Source organism: Bacillus rossius, chromosome 3 (genome assembly GCF_032445375.1).
Source record: "Bacillus rossius redtenbacheri isolate Brsri chromosome 3, Brsri_v3, whole genome shotgun sequence".
NCBI lineage: Eukaryota > Metazoa > Arthropoda > Insecta > Phasmatodea > Bacillidae > Bacillus > Bacillus rossius.
The window spans coordinates 57,799,719-57,822,330 of NC_086332.1; the positions used below are offsets into that span (position 1 = coordinate 57,799,719).

Below are 22,612 nucleotides of genomic sequence, written 5' to 3' on the forward strand. Positions count from 1 at the left end.
ATCTCGTAACAGCCCATTTATTAGAACTAAAATTGCAAAAAATTAAATTAATAATTTTTACATGAATCATTAACAAGTATATACAGTGCTGCTGGTCCACCATTCTCCATAAGAGCAGCTGTGGCTCTAGACTTCACAGGGCCCTGAGGTCATTTACTATTGCCGGGTCCTAATATTTTGAAAGGGGCCCTTACTGGGGAACCTAAGGGGTATAGAATAGTAAATAAGAGTTCGGTACCCTCCAGATAAAATTAAAAATTAACTCTTTAAATAAACTGAAACTTACATTTGGATGATGGTTTTGCTAATTTATCTTATGAAATTTTAATGCATTACCTTCAAATTTTATAATGAATATTGTTCTATAATTTAGGTGCATCAGTAATAAAAGGGTTGGCGTGGGGCCCTGGGTGCTTGCCTAGCCGTGAGCAACCCCTGAGTGAATGTATTATCTTAAATAAAAATATTTTATATAGCAAATTCTCCCAAAGTGAGCAAATGTATTTTAGAAAGCAAATTTTATTCATATAACAATAGTTCTAAATACTCCATAAATGCAAGTGGGTATGTAGTTTGTAAGATCAATTAAATTTTTTGTATTTGTTTAATTCATTAAAGTTATGTTTGCTGTGGGTTTTTTTTAGGAACAATAGTTTCACTATGAAAACAATGTTTTGTTGTTTTAAAATGTGTTTCATTGTATGTACTTTTTTCTCTTTTTTTTTTTCAGTTGCCATGGAAAACATTGAAGAATATTATAGAATACTATTATATGTGGAAAACAACTGACAGATACGTTCAGCAGAAGCGAGTTAAAGCAGTAGAGGCAGAGTCAAAACTGAAGCAAGTGTACATTCCTAACTAGTAAGTTTCCTCCTCCTCCCTTGTGGTTATTGGAAACATTACACAGATGTCATCTTAATTATACACTCAGGTAGCTGTTCATTCCAAACCACATTTCCTAGAGCAGTGATTATTTGCTGCTTGATTTCGAATCACTTAGTATCACTTGTGCGCAAGTACATATTATTAGTTAAATCCATATGTAACTTTGTATTCTTAGGGATGTAAATTTTTTTTTTTTTTTTTTTTCTTAATTTACCAGGCATTTCTCGTTTGCTACTAGACATGTAATTACAGATAGCTTTTCTTTATTAAAGTGTTTTAGAAATACAATTGCAAGACAGTGGTGATTCTTTTTGGTCTCTTTTGGGCCAATTTTTATTTATGTTCATAGAAACTTAAGGGTTACAATGAGTGAAATAAGTAAGTAGCCTTAGCACATAGGGGTATTATTTATTAATTTTCCAAAATAAAACTGCTTGACTTTCTGTTTGTAACAATTCCTGTTAGCATTATTTTAATTATTTGGAAAAAAATTAATTTTACAAACAAAATTTTTTAAAGCCATTTAAATGTTATTTTTAGGTTAGTTATTTGTGTTAGACGAAGTCATAGATCAGCTGTAAGAAAACTATGAAAATGTTGTAAGATGTGGTTGAATGTGCATGTAAAATTTTAAATGCAATTAATACAGTAATATCTGTAATTTTATCATTTCACTATGCTTCGAATTTTCTTGCTTAGGTCAAATTTAAAGTCATGTTTTCAATGCAATGTCATTCTTTATTCGTAGTGATTAAATATGTTAAGATATTAATTAAATACACCACTCATTAAAATATCCAAGCATTTTGTATTAATCTTTGTGCCATAAATAGAGAGAAGCATTGTAATACTAATAAATGATTGACAGATCAGTTTCATACTGTTTATTTATCAAATATATTATTGTGTAGCTAGAGTTTAGTCAAAAATTAAAAGTAACAAGAAGTAAAAATAGTTGGTTTATAATGGTTGTGGTTTAATTGAAACCAATGAAAAGGGATAAAGATATCCACATCAACAAGTGTAAATAGTAGGCCTGTGCAAATATTTAAATTTTCTAATATGAACACAAATAATAAACTATTTGTATTCTATTGAACCTAGAATACTAACACTTTGAAATTACGAATATTTGTTTGCTTACGAATATTTAACATAGCATACCTTGTGTGTTTGTTGTATACTACCAATGTTCTGTTCACTGTTGAAGTTGTCATTTGCGCTATATAAATACTTTTTTTTAATGTTTTAATAGGACTTCATAATCAAAAACATGAACAGTTAGCAACATTTTAAACATGCACAAGTATACAAAGTTTTTTTGTTACTGTTTCACTAAACAGTAACTGAAAAATTGTGTGAACAATTCAAAACACAGCATATTTGTGACATTTCAAACTTGGAAAGAAAATATTATTTGCATTTATTTCGTCACACACACCAAAAGTGGGAAAAAATAAAAAAAGGTCAACAGCCATAGACAACACCACAAAACATGGCCACCCCATTGCAATGGCCATTAAAAGTAGTACACACAATAGTTTCAATTGCATATAAATCAATAGTTTAATCGATGGGACACAGTAGAAGTTTTCTTACTGTATGTATATATGATGAAATTTACTTTGCGACTCAAAACATATATATATATATATATATATATATATATATATATATATATATATATATATATATATAAAAGTAAATAATGGTTTTGGATTCCAGATGAAATCAGCAGAAATTGTGTATAATATTGCTGAACTAAAATACCGTTTATGTGGTTTCCATTAACAATGAAAACACGTAAATAACTAGGATAAAAATACATAAACATGAGCTCATTTAATTATTAATTTGGGAACACATCTGTTTAAAAAAAAAAGGTTCAATTTTTTTGTGAAAATGAATTATATTTGGAATCAATGTGTTTTGTGGTTCGTAAAAATTTTCTGGATGAATATGTAGATTGGCTGGTTCTGAAAAATAGGACGAATAGGAAATGAAATGAAAGGTAAGTTGGTTAGATAAGGTTAGGTTAGGTTAGCTGCAGAATTAAGAAGACAATTTTTTATTTAATATTTAAATAAAATTTTAGCAAACTTTTTACATATAATTATTGTAACTGACTCAACTTAACCAACCCTTCTCTTTAATATTATTTGCCTAATTTCCCAGAAGCCTTTTACACTACACATTTATTTTTTCTTTCCCTATGTATTTGTTACATGATATGAAAAATAAATTTTTGTGGGATTCTAATTACTTTTCTTACTATTCAAATTCAATATTTGAATTGAAAATAGTCTTGTGTTCATAGTTATATTTGATTAGAATTTTAAAAAAGCTGATATTTGCACAGTCCTAGTAAAAGGTAATAAATAACTTTCATCGCAACCTAAAATTAAAATATTTAAATATGAACGAGGATATTAACTTATTTGATAACAATCACATAAAAGTATGAGTGAAAATATTTAATGATAAAAATAATGTATGCAACATTTGTTTGATGGAAACTGAAGAAATTGACTTCATCTTTAACACATTCTTTATTCAGTTAAAAAGACGCATTCAGATCTTTATCATTTCAATCATAATTATATAATTTTATCTTGCTTAAAAATTTGAGGTGGTATTGTTTTTGCCAAAATTGCATTTTCTGTCATTGTGGAAATAAATTTCAATGCAATAAATCTTGCAGCAATTCATGATAGAGACTACACTATGTAGTAAAAAAAATAAGTATAAAGTAGATAATTTTCAGGCATGATGAAAGTTAAAAAGAAAAGTGTTAAAAGACCATGTAACTGAAGAAAAATGACAATGGGGTAGGCAGTTTTGTATAGAAATGCTTTATTTTGAAATGGGGAAAAGTGAAATTGACTCTGACAGGGCACATGAGTAATAACTTGTGCCTGAGGAAATATAGTCACATATATGTTTTGACCAATGTAAATACGGGGCACATCTACTTTGTTGCCCTCCGCCTTATTTATCGCAGTGAGATGTGTTAGGCATGGAAGGAAGGGGATAATTTTTTACATTAATGCTTGTTATTTTATGACATTTTCCTTAACATGAAGTAATAGCCGTCACAGTAACAGGATTGACTTACTAAGGTCCACTAAGTTTGTAACTCATAGGCCTTTGCGAATTTAGGTATCATTTGCTCTTCACAGTAAGGACTTGACAAATATGAAGCTGGTGGCTGTCTGGAAGGGTGTATGTCTCTCGTTGCTAGTTAGGGTGGCTTCGGTCTTAATTGAGCATTTGTGGTACAGTACAAACAGCGGAGAACAGTATAGTGCTGACCCCAACTCGTCAGCGCTGCCTTCATCCTTCATGTTGGCTCACTCAGCTGCAGGTGTTTGGATGAGGCTTGGCTCGTCAGTGGTGCCCTCTATCACACCGACTCACGGCTCGTGGTTTTCGTGCTGGACTCAAATTCAAAACCAATTAGGAAGTGCTGCCGAAGTATGTGTCCTTTTGTGTGCTGGCTCATAAGGAGCTACATTACCGACTGGTCTCTAACATGAGGCGCCCTGGTCCTCATCATGGGCTCTCTGACTGGTTGAGTGCCCACCTGCTCAATCACCTTCCATGGTTGCAAAGTCCACTCGCTGACCCTACTTCTCCACTCAGCTCCCCAGTCTTGAGTGCCTGTGTCCACACGCCGCGTACTGCTCATTCAGCCTCCTGACGTCACATCATGTCCAAGCCCCCAGCACAGTCACTGCCTTGCACAAACAAAAACTTGCGCACAACCTCATTCGGCCTCCTGACGTCACACCATGTCCAAGCCCCCAGCATAGTCACTGCCTTGCACAAACAAAAACTTGTGCATAACATCATTCGGCCTCCTGACGTCACACCATGTCCAAGCCCCCAGCACAGTCACTGCCTTGCACAAACAAAAACTTGTGCACAACCTCATTTGGCCTCCTGACGTCACACCATGTCCAAGCCCCTAGCTCTGCCGGTAATTTACTCTTGTTTCGGTTTGCTAAACCTCACCAAGGTAAATCACGACGGAAGACTCTGGTATCTTAGGTTGAATGGCATTGCTTTGTTGTATTAAAATAACGAGTAGAGAGGAAATATGCCGACTGGGAAAACTACCGAACAAAAGTTGATAACCTGTTAAGAATTTACATAGATAAGAAATTAAATAAAAAGGTTAGGTAATTGCAACATAAAATACACAGATATCGGGTCAGCCATAACAAAACATATTTATTTAAAACACAATAAAGAGTATTAATTGAGTATTCGTACAGTCAAAACAAAAATGGGGCCCCAAAAAAAATTATTATTACTTAGTTACATCTTCACAATAATTATTACTTAGTTACATTTTCAAAATAATTATTACTTAGTTACATTTTCAAAATAATTAACGTAAATTTAAGATACAGAAAGTATTAAAATATTATTATTAAAATATTGTTCAATAATAAAATGATTTCGAAGCCAAAGGGGTAGTTTGATGAAATATTCGATGAAATTGCACGAAGATACGCATAGCCGAAACAGGTTAACTACCCATGCTGCATGCTTAGGATTTAGTCGTCGAAAACTTTCCTGGGATTTTTGTTGGCGGCTCCCATCGCCGTAGAACCATGGGACAAGCCCTGGGGTGCCCAGATGTTATGGGCGAAGCTTATGGATCACGCCTCAGGCATGGGGCAGCGAGAGGTCGCCAACACCCGGACCGCTAAACAAGTTTTTTAACAACAAAAAAATTAAACTATCCCATAAATAATTATAAAACAATGATTCCCGGGGAAAAGGCGGTAAAACTCACCTAATGCGGTAGTAAATACACAACTTTCGACATGGATGTCGATGGATACGTGACGAGCACAAAAATTTTGAAGTCTACATTATGGCTGACAAAAACAGAAAGGAAAGTACTACCTTTTCCTTTCAATATGAAGATGACCATAGATATGACAATACGTAGAGATGAGAAACTTAAAATGTTACACTTTCCTGCACTTAAGTGCAATAACTCAATAATTAATCTTAACCACAATATTAATATAAACAAAAGGAAAAATTAATTTATGATGTTTAAAGTCTTTTGAAGTCCATATGTTTTTCTTTTAAATCCACAAAGCTTAACAAAGACATAAATATATTTTAACAAAAAAAAGATGTTTATACAAAAACAATTATTTCTTACAAATTGATACTTAAGATAATAATAATTTCATTATACTTCAAATAAACAAAATTAAAAAAAAAACAATTAGGTATTGCAAAAAGATATAATAAAAAGTAGCCTCCCAGTTTGCATTTAATTAAACAACATATATAAGCAATAATGGGCGCATGCCCACACAAGTGCACAACGGCACACAGCACAGTCACTGCCTTGCACAAACAAAAACTTTTGCACAACCTCATTCGGCCTCCTGACGTCACACCATGTCCAAGCCCCCAGTACAGTCACTGCCTTGCACAAACAGAAACTTGTGCACAACCTCATTCGGCCTCCTAACGTCACACTGTGTTCAAGCCTCCCAGCACAGTCACTGCCTTACAAAAAATGAACACTTGCGCACAACCTCATTCGGCCTCCTGACGTCACACTGTGTCCAAGCCCCCAGCACAGTCACTGCCTTACAAAAACGTACACTTGCACACAACCAATACGTAGACTAGTTCCTAGGTCGCTACTCAAATAATAATAATAAATAACTACTTAATAGTAAATTATACAATACACAAAAAATTTATTATTAGAGAGTAGAGAGAAAAAAATATACATAATTAAAATACACCACTTCATCAGGTTTCCCAACTATTTTACCCAGAGCAGTGCATTTTTGTGCTGAAACAGTCAAAAGAATAGGAAATGTTTTTAGATTATATTATATCATGTGCTGAAAGCTTGCTTTGATTCAAGAAAAATGTTTTTATAATACTTGAATTATTACATTATGATCATTTTTATTATGCTACACACTTAGTCACTACGCATGGTTAAAATTTAATCACATTCAAAACTTATAGTGTAATATCTGTGGTAATATTCTGAGCAGGTGTTGTTCACAGCCAAGTGAAATATGTAGTAAAGAGCTAAGGTATGGTGTTACACTTGGGTTGCCTTTGATATAAGTGCACTATTTGTTCTTCTAAGACACTACTTGTTCATGTCGAAAAAATGTATTGTTATCATCATGTAAATTTAGGTTCCTGGAGTTTGCATGTTTTTTTTGTGCATAATTGCTCTTAAACAACATTTTAATAGTCATTGTTAATTAAATTGTAAAAATTAAATGTATGTGTTACGTGAGAGTTTCTTGTTGTGTTTTCAGTAATAAACCAAATCCAGCTGTTGTTAACAACAACAAGGGTGTTGTAAATGGAAGCAGTAATGGGGACACCCCAATTATTGGTAAACCTTGTGATTCTTGTGGAGGTAAGTTTTTTTATATGCATTTAAATTTTTATACTTTTTTTATATTTCATGGTTATTATTATTTAATAATAATTTTTTATATAAGGTTATGTTGAAACTTCTCAAATTATAGTAGTGACTTTTATTTGTTTGTGATTACAGTGACTGTTTCCAACCAGTGGTATGCGTGGGGTCCTGCTAATATGCACTATAAGGTGTGTCAAAACTGTTGGCTCTACTGGAAAAAATATGGAGGACTCAAACAACCCACAAAAATAGGTAATTTTATACAGAAAATGACTTTTAAAAGGAATTTGCCTAAGCCACTTACACTTACAGTTTTTTGCCATATGACTTTGTTTTAAACATTATCTCCTTGGTCCTGTTTAATGCAAGTAGCATGTTAATTACTTGCCAAGAACCCATACCACCCTCTGAAGTAACAGGCTTTTGTCTTGAGTTGTGATGATGGTTGAGTTGTTAGATCACTGGCCTAACATGTGGGTTTGATTACTGGCAAGATCAAACCAGTATTCTTCATAATTAAGAAACGTGGTGGACAGTAAAGTGAAGTGTAATTTCTGCGTACTCTCATTTCCTCTATCATTATATTGCATTGCTGCCTCATCCCACGGGTTCAGTTCTCATCACTAATGTCGATGTTGAATACACGTTAAACCTTTATGTATTAGTCATTCTCAACTATATTTCTTATTATTCTTATATTATTATACCTTCTCTTTTTCCTTCAGCCCACCCATTTCTTGATAGCTTAGTGAATTCTGCTTATAACTAACTAAATAATTTAAAGAACATGCAACTATGAATTTGTCATATTTTTTCCTAGAGACAAAGTGCAACTCTGTAGATTCTGTGTTACATTATTCTATCTTGGGATTTTGTGAAAAGTGCATACTAAAAAGGGGGGGCTGAATTGTATCTCCTTGGAAAGGGTACCTTTCAGACTTATGGTGGCGGTAGTGTAGCTGGGTAGGAACTGGAAAGGTACCCTTTCCGATTTCTTAAAATGTTTTGGTTTTAATGCAAATATGCACTGGAAAGGTATCCCCTCGGAAAGGGTACCTTTCAGGATTTTCTGTACAATGACACAGCAGAAAATAAACTGGAAAGCTACCCTTTCCTATTTCTTAAAATGCATCTTATTTTCTGCTTTAAAATCCTGAAAGTTATCCCCTTGGAAAGGTAACCTTTCCAGTTTGCGACATGTTTGTGCTTGGAATGGTTAGTTTAGGTTAGGTTAGTTTAGGTTAAGTTAAGTAAGGTTAGGTTAGAGGGGATAACTTTCACGATTTTAAAGCAGAAAATAATATGAATTTTAAGAAATCAGAAAGGGTACCTTTCCAGTTTATTTTCTGCTGTGTCATTGTACAGAAAATCCTGAAAGGTACCCTTTCTGAAGGGATACCTTTCCAGTACATATTTGCATTAAAACTAAAACATTTTAAGAAATCGGAAAGGGTACCTTTCCAGTTTATTTTCTGCTGTGTCATTGTACAGAAAATCCTGAAAGGTACCCTTTCCAAGGGGATACAATTCTGTCGTCCCCTAAAAAGGTATGTCATAATGTATGAGCATTAATATTTTACCTTAATCCATCACTATTTGCCATTGAAAAATTCACAAGATTTTATAGTCTTATTTAATACAGGTGGTTATTTTTTTAGTGGGTGTTAAATTTACCAAAATTTTATTTGGTGTTTTTACTGTTTTCAAAATCTTACAAGTTATTTGGCAAAACATTGTTTGGGTTCAAATTTTTAAGTAATAATGTACAGTATTGTGCAAATTAATGTGAACAACACAACCAAAATATTAGTATTTTAGTTCTGGTGACATTGCTATGTCAATTCTCGCAATTGTTTTGATGGCAAGTCATAACCTTATGATTGCCATTACGTACCGCTAAAAACGTGTACAATTATAATATTTTGAATATTTTTTAGGTTATGGCTGAGAGTTTTTGATATTTTGCAAAAATATTCAATAATTTATTGGGTTTTTACGATTGTTTGGCATCATGGATATTACCGCAAGGAAAAGACTAAAGATCATCATGCTTCATGAGTATACATCAATGACGCAGAGAAGCATTTCAGTGGAATGTGGTGTGAGTTTAGGTGCTGTAAATAATCTATTAAAACAGAAGAGAGAGACTGGATTTGTTGAAGTGCAGCAAAAAGGAAAGTGTGGAAGAAAAGGTAAGACCTTCCTCGAGAAGTTTCCAGCCTTCTGCGTAACAGCAAATTACACCCAAGAAAATCAAGCTTCGACCTTCAACAGGTTGGGGTTAAAATCCATGACTCTCCAGTACGCAGAAGACTCTTAGAAGGTGGAAGAAAAGCCATGAGGCCACAGAAAAATTAACCCTTGACAGCCAGCCACTTTGATGAAAAAGAGACTGAATTGGGCAAAAAGAAATATGTCAATTGGACCGAAAATGACTGGAGAAAGGTGCTGTTCTCAGACGACACACACTTTCTAGTGCAGGGTCAGCGATCTATATTAGTTTGTGAGAGAAAAGGGGGGGGGGGGGAGATTAAAACTGACTACAGCCCATATTGTACATCCTGTTAAGATGATGTTCTGGAGACTTTTTTTTGTACTCGGGATCTGGCAAACTTATTCCAGTATAAGGAATAATGAATAGTGATAAATATAAAGCAATTCTAGATCAATGTTGGTTCAGGAGCTGGAGAAAGTTCAAGCCAACGGAAATGCAATTTTTCAACAAGACTCGGCTCCATGCTATACTTCTAAAAAAATTGTGAAATATTTCAAGGACAAGAAGATTAGCTTTTTGGACTTGGCCTGGAAATTCACCACAATCCCATTGAGAATTTGTGGGCAATCTGCATAACAATATATACGGAGAAAAAAATCATTGTGGTTCACATTAATTTGCACAATTCTGTACATCTCATTATGAATTCTTGCTGAAGTAAACATAGATAGATCTTTGAAACTGGTTGGAATAAGTTTGCAATGCTATTATTATTGTCTCTTAATTCTCTCCCCAAGTAGGATATTCTTATCTGCTTCTAGTATTGAACATTACTTTGCTGACATTTTCATTTAACAAAGAAATCACCTCTTTAAGCATTGCAAAAATAAAAAAAGAAAACCAAATATTTAATCATGTACAGTTTCATAATTTCAATTTGATATGTTGCAGGAGAGAATGATATAGACATAAAGAAGAAGTCTGGAAGTATTTCAGATGAAGGTAAGCTGTTACTTGCGTTGTCTGATTTTTGAAAATTCTGTTGTTTTTTTATTTATACTTGTTGTATTTGATATTGTGATGTAAAAATTGATTCAAGTGGTACTGATGAGATTTTAATAAGGATTAAGGTCAATAACATTTTTCGGTTGATTTGGAGCATACACCAAACTATGATAACTTGCAATCCATTCATTGTATGCCAATTGCTCGCTTATTAAAGGTCTAATTCAACTGAAAACCAAGCCCCTGCCACTTTTTCTTTATGTACAAAAATGTAATTGCAGAAGAAGCTTATAACCTTCGGTTGCTGTGCTTCTGTATTTGCTCCTAAACTTAGCAACTTTATTCGTTCAGGCAAATATTAGGTGTATGGATCAGAGTGTCACAGAGAGTGATGCCTGTTTGTGCATGGGGCAGGTACATGACACATGGCTGAAGCATGATTTGGATAGCCAGACATTTTAGCGGACTGAAAACTGCCTAAATGGTGTGAAGCAGTCAGCAGAAAGTTTTGTAAGTATCTTAACTGGGTATCTAATTCACCGAAGTAACTTTGGTAATCCCTGAAAATTGTTCTGAATCAAAAAATAAATTGCAAACAAGTCAAAAGTTTTTTGTTATAAAAAAAATTGACTGAAAGAAAAGCCTAAGGTATCGATGGGAAAAGCGGTAAGAAACTAGCCAGTTAATTTTCCTGTCTTCATATATGCCTCTGCATATGCACTGCCGGCCATTATCAGTGTCTGAGGTACTCTCATTACACACCGATACAGTGTCTGAGCAAAGAAAGATGTTATGCTTAGGCGCACAATGTAGTTGCCCAGCAAAGCAAAGGTTCTAAGCTGTTTCGGAAATAATTTTATTGGTAGGTGCAGTTAAGTAACAGGCACAGGTGAGGTGAGGTATAAAGTGTCATGCACAGACCCAGTGTTACAGGGTGATTACGGGACCAGTGCATCAGGAAGGGGAGGAAATTAGTCATGCTGTCTGACTGTTTGACTTATCCAATCTATGCAATGACTTCTAAGGCATGATTTAAAACGTGTATTAACTCTAGTGAGGCACGTTGGTTGAGTGGTTATAACACTTGCCTTCCACTAAGGCAATCTCGATTCGATTCGTGGTGGGGTCGAACTCAGCTTTACGCAAGTGGAAAATGTGGCAGACATTGTAGAAGCCTCTGGGTTTTCTCTGGGTACTCCTGTTTCCCTCAACAATTCATTCCTTTGCTGCTTCATCCACATCTTAACTTTCCCCATGCATTCTTCAGGCTGGCGGGAACAACAGGTCTGTCCCTCGGGTAGAGCAGCTGCCCCTTATAATGTCAGACCCACTTCATCAATGTAGACCCTACCTCTGATGGGAAACTACATGTAGATTTTCATTAAGTCAGGTACAACACTGTAGGAGCAAGCACTGGAGATAAATTGCAAAACACTTAAATTGAAGAAAATTGTTCATGCTACACAGCGTAAGTTCTTGTTCGGCAGTCAGTTTTGGAAATAGGTGTCACAGTATACGTCGGGAAAAATATATGATAATTTATTGTGTATACAGGTTTTGTTATGAATAGTTTGGTTATTTTAAGCCAAAGTATAAATCTGGAGACTACCATAATGATATGAATTTGGAAAACGTTTCAATGTCAATGAAAAGTTACTGCTAAATTTGCCTGAAAAAAATTTGTTCTAGTACTGGAATATGCAATTTATAATTTTAATGTAAACCAAAAATATGCAGCATCATCTCTCATACAAGACATTCAAAACTGGTCGAGAAGCAACAGTATTACATTCCCTGGAACATGAAGAAAGTGAACTTTATTTTGTAAAAAATGTGCAAAAAACAATTTAAAATAACACACATTGATTGTGGAGTGTAACTATGTTATTATTCCTCTGCCTTCATACGTTGCTAATCTGATCTTGATTGAGCTGGTATATGCAGATATAAAAAAAATCTGCAAACAAATCTCTTCAATGCTATATTATAAAGATTTTTGCAAGGAGTTGTTCAGCAGCTATTCTGTGGTCAAGTGGAAAGAGAATTGCAGGCAAGTAGAAAATATTTGATGAGGACTATGTAAATAGTAACAGAGATAAAATAATAGTACATGTCAGATGTTCAAGCAACAGCGATACTATTAGTGGCACAGACGGAGGGGAAAGCAGTCTCTCTGATTCGGAATAGGCAAGTATTTAAATAGTTCGCTACAGAAATGAGGAAAAAAAATTATAATGGGTTTTAAAGCACTTCAGTATTATCTAGGTGCAATTAAACATTTTTAGTTATGCTATAAATGATACTTTGTTCATTACAGGTTCTTCAACCTTGATTTTACAAATGCCTTTAAATTTATGCATAAACTAGCTAATGCCCAGCATGCATTGCTATGCCTCATTCAATTTTTTTGTAATTGGTTTGAATAGGTACACATATACAAAGCATCTCTCTCAATCTCTTCATATGTCCCTCTTTAAATCTCACTATACATATTTCTCTATATATTAAAAATTTCTATAGCTCTCTATATATCTCTATCCATATCTCTCTGTATCACTCTTATCACTCTTATGTTTCTATCTATATTCAATTGATCCCATATATATATATATATATATATATATATATATATATATATGTATACGCGCATGTGTGCGTGTGTGTATATATCCCTCACTCTATCTCTAAATATCTGTATACCTCTCTCTATGTCTTTATCTTTACAAAACAGAACAACACACAAACATACATACATATATATAAACTATATTTTCAGTTATCTTTTTACTTGTCACAGGTGTCACACCCGTATTTGAATGCAACATTGTGTAAAAGTTTCAAAGCAATCTGTGAAAAACTTTTGGAGATTTGATATTTTGAACGAACGGACATTTACATTTTTATTTATATAGATGTAAGATGTTTATATAAGTATTGAGGGATGGACAATTAATTGAAATATTAATTAAAAATTTAATTTACTAGCCAGGAAAACTTGCTTGGTTGAGAAATTTTTAAATAGGATTATTTATATAGTTTTCTGAAGTGTTTATACCTGGTATGTAGCTACCTATTTGTTTCCTTAAAGATTTTTTGTTCTGTTGCAGAACGAATCCCATCCAGTATGACATCACATCGACCCCATAGGTGTAACCTAGCCAGCTGTGGGAAGGTAAGAATTATGTTTAAGAATTTAAGTAGTAAAATAAATCTAAAAAATTTTGCTTAAAGAAATAATAATGGTGTCATGAACTAGCCAGAAAATTTTTACCTCTACTTGACTAGCAAAGTTTCAGTTCGTAATCCATTACCTTATGCTAAAGAAAGTAAGTGTCAAATTTTTTAATGAATATTAAATAAAAAATAGAAAAGTCTACATGTATAATATTAAATAATGAACTGGAAAGCCCCATGAAGTAAAGCTGTTTGATTTGCATGATTTTAAAGTGTAATATGACTAATCATAAATGATTGCTGGCCCTTTTCCTTAGTAGCTATTTGTTTCCTCCACTGTCAAATTATTTGAATCCAGTTAAAATTGTACAATGATTATTAATAAGCAGAAATATTCCTGACACCCGTGTGTGTTCAGACAATTTTTACATTATGCTATACTTTAAGTTATAGCAACTCTGATGGGAAAGGCCAGAAGGTTTATTTTCAGGGCAAGTTTACTTCCTTACCTTTCAAGATTCGCTAGTGGCACGTCATGTGGTATGGGAGTGTTGTAGTTGGTAGACGTGCAATTAGTAAACAAAAGTGTCTGGAATTCATTAACAAGTTAGATATTATATATATTTTTTTTAAAAAAATATTTGGCTTTAATCTAATAGCAGGGACCCCAAAAAATGGTGAAGCAAGTGAGAATACTTCTTAAACAAAGAAAAATTTTTGCTATTTGGGAAATCTTAGAAAAAAGTGGAAATTAATAGTAAATTAACCATTGTTTATAAGTGAAAATACCGTGGATTTTATATTCATTCCTGGTTTTACACTGAACTTTTTTGGCCAAGTCTTGACACTTAAAAATGTAGTTGTTTCTTGAGTAAAAAAAATTCTGCTTCCTGGAAAACTCCAAAATTAGTGATTATTAACACAGAACTAACATATACAGTAAAACCTTTTTGTTGCGACCCCATTTATTGAGACCACCTCTCTATTACAACCCGATTTCGAGGAACCGTGAAAAAATTGCTGAAAATCGGACAGAAAATAAGTTTCTTGTGGTGAGAAGCATTTTACTGCGTTTCTCTTGCCGAGTGCTGTACTGCCGCAGGCAGCCATATCTAAAAATAGATACCACTTCCTGTCAACCGCTGTCAGCGCTTGACAACCCCCATTCCACGTCCCTTTGCCGGCAGGGTGCAGATAAAGGTTTTTGTGGCAACGTGTTTACGTTTAGTTTAAGCGAGTGTGTCTAGTGTGGTACGCAGTTAAGGCAAAAACAAAAAAAAATCTACCTGCTGGATTTCTCTTGATTTTGATTACTATCGGTTGACAATGTTTGCTTAGTTTTTGAAGTCTGATTTGGTATATTTTCTGGCTTGAATTTGTGAACTAATACAATGCATGAAAAACGCTCCGGCCTCAGCGTGTGAACATGGTAGTCGGCCGCTCGCTCGCCCTTGCTCACCCTCACCCCGTACCGTGCGCTGCGGCCGATCTCGGATGCTGCTTGTACTTGTTAACAATCACGTTATCTGCTTCATTTTAACGAGAATAAAAATATATTTAAACTGTCAGCAAATTGATAAAAGCTTTATTTGTCCACAAAACAGGGCACAACACTGGCCCGCAAGGCTACGCCACTTTTTTCCCACGCAGGAAAAACACTGGCTGCCGTCTGTCTTCCCCGCATTTATCTTTCTTCTAACATTCCACGTCTCACCTCTCGCGCGAGCAATAACGAAGCGACCACTCATTGGGCCGTTTTATGCTTTGGTGACAGCAGCTTGATTTTATTCGGTATATTCCTTTTCATATGACCCTTGCAATTAAAATACATTTATATTTAAGTTTGAAAGCTTGTAAATTCCTTGTCAGAGATGACTGAACTCGAACTTGGTGTGAAAAGTGACATATTTTGACATACTTGTTTTGGGCGTGTTTGGGGGGAGGGAGGGGTCCGAAAATATTTACAATGATCTTACCCCTCCCTCACCGCTTTAGTACCCCATTCATAATAGCCCAGTTTTATGGGAGAAAGGAGGGTGAAATGAGCATTTTCTCACTGAAGGTTTTTCAAAGGGGAGCGAAGTTGGGGTGTTATAAGGGAGGACACTAGATGGTTTGTGTGTCTGGGAGGGATGAGCTAGCCTTGAAGAATGTTAATGAGAGGGGAGGGAGGTGTGAGCTTATGCGTCATGAAGCCGCTGCCGCCAGCCAGCCGGGCGAGCTTAGTGTGCGTCCACTCACGTTGCAGAACCTACCGCTGCCATATTTTTAAAGGAAATGTCCTTTATTATTTTTGTTATTCTTACATGAACATTATTGGAAGTATTAAAGCCGACACAAAAATACGATGTGTGTTAAAATTAACAGATTTTAATGATCTTTCATTTCGTTTTTTTTTTTTTTCAATTTTTTCTGATTTTCACATTTTGGTAAAAATGTCCAAGTTTTTGACGGTTCCCGAGAATGTATTCGTAAAATCTCTGCTTCGTTAAATCCGGGGTTCTAGTGTATTTAACTATGGCAAGCAGAAAACGTACATGTAAACTAACCAGTAAAAATAAATTAAATGTCTTTTGACATATTTTCTTTAGAGGTGGCCTGTAGGGCGGCGGACTTGTCATGAAGGTTGAAGTGGGTTTAAAGCAAAGCCGTCTGGCATTGTGAGTGACAGCATCCTGCCATTGTACGGCTGGTTTCTTAGCGAGTAGCGGTTTGAAAAGATGGGTGGTGGGGGAGGGGGGGTGGATGGGGGGGGGGGAGAGAGAGAGTTGAAATCAACTGGAAATTTCGGAAAACATCTATTACGACCCCCTCTATTAAGACCATATTCCTGGGAACCGTGAGGGGTCGTTTCAGAGAGGTTTGACTGTATTCTTTTGTGTTTACACTTTTGAGTTTTATTAATTTTATATTTTAGGTGGCCAAGATATAACGGTTCACGGTACAAAAAGTCATCTTACCCTGTTTATTACCTATATATATGTTACACCTGTCCCTTTGTTTACATTTAATTTTGTTCATTTTATAACATCGGAAAGCATCAGATTGTGTATGATCTGCCCTGTTTATGCCAGATGATAGGCATTGAAGAACAGCTTAATTTAGTACTTACCATTTACCTACATGATTTCAACAAGCATTAATGGAATCTGAACACATTCAGAGATGGTAATGATTAATCAAGAATGTAGAGTTAAGTTCTATGGAGTCACGAAGCTCAGCAATGAGTTATTAAAGTAGCACTCTTTTTCATCCACGTGAATTATTAATTTCCGTGCACTGACAATGGCTACAGCACTTGTATAAAGTTATACAATGCAACAAATAATAATACAACCAATCTTAAAACCATAGTTTACCCTTTTAGGATGCACTAGTGGCCAGTAATGTAGTTAGCAATTCATGTGGTGTCATGCATTTAGTTAACAACAGTGTCTGGAATTATGTTTACAGGTTAAATAATCTTACTTTTTAGTAGAAATATTACGTTAATGGTTGTTTAATCATATTAGGCATTGTAACAAGCTTTTATATCCACCCCTCGAAGTAATGTTCTAATTCGTTTCAGGAAAACAGAGCGCTAATATAAGTGTATGCTAATGAAAATAATTCATTCTCCAGTCAGGTAAGTTGCCTACTGACTACCATATTAATCAAGAAACTGCTCATGTTAAAATTGATTTGCAGTATAAATATATGTCTAAATACATTTGATGTACTTTTAATTAAATTTTGAATAAAAATTTGAGATAAGACAACCTAATATTAAACTTTAAAAATTAATGTACCACATTTTGACAAAATAGGGCTTGGGTATAGCATTCCTAAGTAGGTCCTAACAAAGATTCTGAATTAACAAAATAATAAAGTTATTTATATAGGAAATTTATTTAAGTTATAATAAGAATATTTAGAAAAGCATAAACTTAACATTTTCTATTACTAGAAATATTATATACCCTTTTAACTTAATTCCTGGCATGTTTTTTTACTAAATGTGTGTCTGCCATGATTTGCCTCTAACATCTTATTAGGCCCGGGGTAAACTAGCCCTGAAAGCTTCTGGCTTTTGTCTCCAGAGCTGCTGCTGATGGCGGAATGGCATAAAATAAACATTGGCTGAACACACGGGCATCATTGAAGATAAACTTGCAATGAAGGAAGAAAATAGCTATTAAGGAAGAGAGCAAAATATTGATTGTTGATTCATGACATTGTTAATTGTATGTGCCGTTGTCCACGCTCTGAAATAAAAAATTTTATGTATAAGAAAACAGCTCTGCTTTGAATTTTTGACACAGTGCACTTCAAATTATGCCTTAATTTATTGGCGTCATTACTTCAAAACCGCACTAATCGAACAGTGTTACATCAAGGGGTGGGTGTAATAACATAATTAGTTTTTAGTTCGGAAATGTTATGCCTAAAGCTTTATATATAAACAATTCTGCCAGTGATTATTTTTCCATTGTAATTTTATTTTGTAATTTTATTCGTAAAATGTAATTTAAATGTAGGTTTGAATGCATTTAAACATATAATTAATACTGTCTATTGATTTTTTTGGGAGTAGTGTCTTGAAAATACACACTCCTGTATAGTTCGAAAAACTTATTATTTTGATTAACATACTCTCTTATGAAGCTTTGTGGATAAGTATGTAATGTGAATTGTAGTTTTTCCTTGCCGTTCAGGCAGCTTCATAGCTATCGAGACGAGTGTTACGCGGATGTAGAGGGAAACAGCAGGCAGTATGAAGCAGTGTTGTGCGTAGGAGTTCAAGCTGAAGGCCCACCTGGCCCGGCACTACGCCTCCGCCCATGGCCTGGCGGTGCGGTCTGGCTCCCCGCGGCCCGTCATGAAAACCCGCACTGCATTCTACCTGTGCACCACGCCTATCACCCGGATATCCCGCCGCCTCTGCAGGCATCTCATCCAGCCGCGCCACGCGGCCAGGGCACCCTTCTGGCCCATCAACATTGTGTCTGTCAAACAGGAGTGTAAGTACATAACCATGTGTTTTTATAACATTTTTTTTTCTGGCTAAAGATAATGGATATAATAGCTTTTGCTGTAAATTAATTACTAGCTTAATGCACATGTGCTTTGCTACAGAAGTCTACAGGCAAAAAACTCTCACACTGCTCATTATTAAAGTATTTATATAATTAAAACTGTTTATTATATACATGATTAAACTGAATCAAATTTTGATAATACACTAACCCACTCCTATTCAGATTATTGTGAGGTGATTTCTGTATAATCAATTCTTAGTGGATGCTCATATTGTTAAGTGTCATATAGTGTCACCCATCAAATTTCCTAACCCGCCCTCATTTGAGAGTTTATTTCCGTAAAAATCGTTCATTCTTAGTGGGTGTTAATGTAACATAAGGATTATACGTGTCGAATTTCAAGTTTTTTGGTCTTATAGTTCCTGAGAATTCATGATGATTGAGTCTGTAAGTGGTATTTTACATATTTTCACGCCCGCCCGCACACACACACACACACACACACACACACACACACGGATGCACACACCAATGCCGGTGAATGGCCTGTGTAGTTCTGAAGTTGGCAGATTACAAGACGGACGCTGTCCTCATCACTATTAGAAAGAAGTTTGAAACCATCACACTCTGAGTGAATGATCATGACCGTCCCAACCATCTCTTCAGTACCTGGGAGTGATGATTGATGCCCGGCTCAACTTCAAGCAGCAAGCGGAGCATGTTGGTACAAAGGTGTCACTCTTAACGTATGGCATCGCTATCTGGGCCAATGTATTCCAGATGCAGGAAGCACAGTGGAAAGTGGCACCGGTCTATCGGCAGAATGCTCTGAGTGGCCAGCGCATTCCGCATGGTGTCGGAGGATGCCGTGATTGTCATCACAGGGATGTTGCCCATAGTAGTACTTGGCAAGGTACGAAGATACCTCTGTCAGCGAAAAGGACCCCACTAAGTGCAGAACAAGTGAGGGTGGACGAAAGGACCAACAGCCTGCATAGATGGCAGCTGCTGTGGGATGCCTCGACCAAGGGGAGATTCACTCGCTGCCTGATCTCGCAAGTGGAAGCATGGGTCGACCGACCACATGGAGAGGTCTTCTACTACCTCACACAAATGCTCTCAGGTTGCGGCTCCTTCCGGGACTATCTTCACAAATTCAATAATGAGGATTTCCCGGAGTGCCCGGCCTGCACCAGAAATCTCAAATGTGGAGCATGTGTTCTTCGTGTGCCCGCTTCACCACGCACTGCAACACACTCGAGACTACACTCGAAGGGAGGATTCAACCTGGAAACCTGGTGGAAGCTATGCTTCTGTCAGAATTAGCCTGGGAAGCAACCAGCACCTTCGTGGTGAAAGTCCTGAAGGACTTAGGTCTAGCTGAACAGGAGAGAAACAAGGTTTAAGGGAAGATGAAGAACAGCTGAGAGGAAGGAAGCGATGACTTTAAACGTATGAAGGAAGAGCTATGGTGTAACCCTCTCCCGTGCAGTATTGCCTAACAGCGATCCCACGGGGAATAAGAGGAAGGTGATAAAGGATATTTTTTTTTAGTCGGTACGGGTTGTATACTCGCTGAGCCAGACTAGCCAGGTCTCACCAATCATGGCAGCTCATGATCAATACCATCTTAAGATGTGACCAAGTTTGACACTGCACGCATGTGCATGCACACGTGCGCACGTGCACGCACGCACACACACACACACACACACACACACACACACACACACACACACACATGCATGCATGCATGCAATTAGAATTAAAAATTAGATTAATGGGGATTTCGTAAGATTAGCACAGGGTAGGAAGGCTAAAAATTTGTATTAAGCCAACTAGTCCTGGGAACAAGTTATATTAACTACAAACACTCAGGACTGTGTTAAGTTGTTTAGTTAAGCAAAAGATGTTTGTGTATGCAGAAAGTTTTCAAAACATGTAAAGGTGCTTATGGTGTTTCCAAACAAGTACAGTTATTGACCAAAAGGTTATGTTTTTACTGTTTGTAGACATATTTTAAACTCCCTCCCCCCTCCACCATAATAGTCAATTATAGACAAAATTTCCATATGGTAGGTTATTATGAAGAATTTATGTTTCAAATATAAATCTAGTTGGTTTATATTTTGCTGTTTGCTGTTTGTTTGCTTAAATTTCCTGGGTTAATATGTCAGCTGCATAAAAATGTTTGTTTTTTTTTTTTTTTAGAACTAAAATATTTAAACTAATGTTTCATGTATTATAATGTAGCTTACATAACCTAGCCAACCTTTCACTTCAGTTATTATTTGCTTAGTTACGTGGAAGCTGCTCATTTTTACACATTTTTTGTTGTTCTCATTTTTACTATTCGAATTCAATAGTGGTATTACAGAATAATTAGGTATACATAGTTTAATTCAATTTTAAACTAAAGAGCTGATGTTCAGACAAGCTACCATTTGGACGATACAATGCAGAAAAAGAGTAGCATTAGGGTGTCGCCCGTCTGTCGACTTTCAGCGTGAGTATGTGGGTAACGCTGCTTGCTACAGGCCAGCTGCACATGGCGGGCAAGTCGATGCCGGAGCTGCGGGACCTCCTGCGGTACAGGAAGCGGGAGCGGGGGAGCGTGACCCACATCGCCAACCGGCTGGGCCATGCCAACCACGTCACCCCGGAGTGGCTGGTCCTCACAGAGAAGGACTTGCTGCCCAAGCCGGAGCATGTGTCCTTCCCCAAGCCGCCCAAAGCACCGGGTGCGTTGTTTCTTTACTGAAGCATTTCAACATGGCCTAGGAAATTTAAAATTGTGAATCATGAATAAGTATTGATGAAAGCATAAAATTGGTTTGTGGTTATTTTCAACACTGTTAAATAGTCTAAAGCCATTTATTTTAATTTTTGTTTTTTAAATTGGAAGATAAGTTTCCGTTTTTGCATGCTGTTTCTACTATATGTTAGGGCCATGCAAAATTGGTATTACTTTCATCATCAGGCTACAAGTAGTGGTACAGTGGTAGTAACTGTAGACCTAATTACACATAATAACACAAAAACATGTAAGTTTTGTTTCAAAACTTAGTTGTTTCCATAAATTTATATCTCTGTTGATGCCACACTCAAAAACACGACAAAAAGTTTATTCGCCTGTTATGGCTATTTCTTAGATTAGAAAGACATTAAAAAAATATTTTGACTTTGGTGGTTCTACTATCATTTTGGTTGTTAATAATAAAAGTTTGATCACGGTACTGGGTTAAAACCATAAACATTATTTCCAATGATGTGCAATGAGTGGTTTTTAGATGCAGTTATTTATTCTACTTCCTAAAAATTACTGCTGTAAGAAACATTTGCATGTTCAGAAAACAAAATTGGTGTTTAATTACCTTAAAATATACTAAACAATAAATGTGACTGCAGAATATTTTTTTGAAAAGTTTCCTTAAATGTAGGGGTGTGCGAATATTCGTAAACACGAATAGTTGCGAATAGTAACTGGAACTATTCACATTCGTAAGTCGAATAGCAAAATTTAAAATTGCGAATACCGTATTGGCCCGAATATATGGCGACCTGTAGTTTCAGAAGGCCAAACAAATGTAAAAATAATTTTCGTAGAAATTAATGTGAAAATTCATTAGATATACATTTTGTGTTGATAAATCCTTTTTGCATTTATGTATACCCCATTTAACTTTCCGTTTCACTTACGCTACGTATTACTAGTTAGTAGTGTGTTAAACGTAACAAAGCAAACAAAGAATGTAGGTTGCCGGAACAAAACAAGTGGCTAGCTGCCATGGTGAAGCATACGGCCATGAATAACTTCGGTGACGTGACCGCAAATATTTGTCCATATTACTCTCTGACAGAGTCTCTGTCCTATGAATT

The 22,612-nt window shown here is 35.7% G+C and overlaps 1 protein-coding gene across 1 annotated transcript in view; it reads left to right on the forward strand.

Moving 5' to 3' along the window:
• Positions 1–22,612, forward strand: part of LOC134530745 (metastasis-associated protein MTA3) — a 227,953-nt gene that overhangs the window by 176,136 nt on the left and 29,205 nt on the right. Inside the window, exons 9-15 of the mRNA XM_063365868.1 lie at positions 731–864; positions 7,212–7,315; positions 7,457–7,573; positions 10,488–10,538; positions 13,649–13,713; positions 18,490–18,715; positions 21,271–21,474. Coding sequence (XP_063221938.1) covers positions 731–864; positions 7,212–7,315; positions 7,457–7,573; positions 10,488–10,538; positions 13,649–13,713; positions 18,490–18,715; positions 21,271–21,474 — 901 coding nt within the window. The remainder of the gene's footprint in view (positions 1–730; positions 865–7,211; positions 7,316–7,456; positions 7,574–10,487; positions 10,539–13,648; positions 13,714–18,489; positions 18,716–21,270; positions 21,475–22,612) is intronic.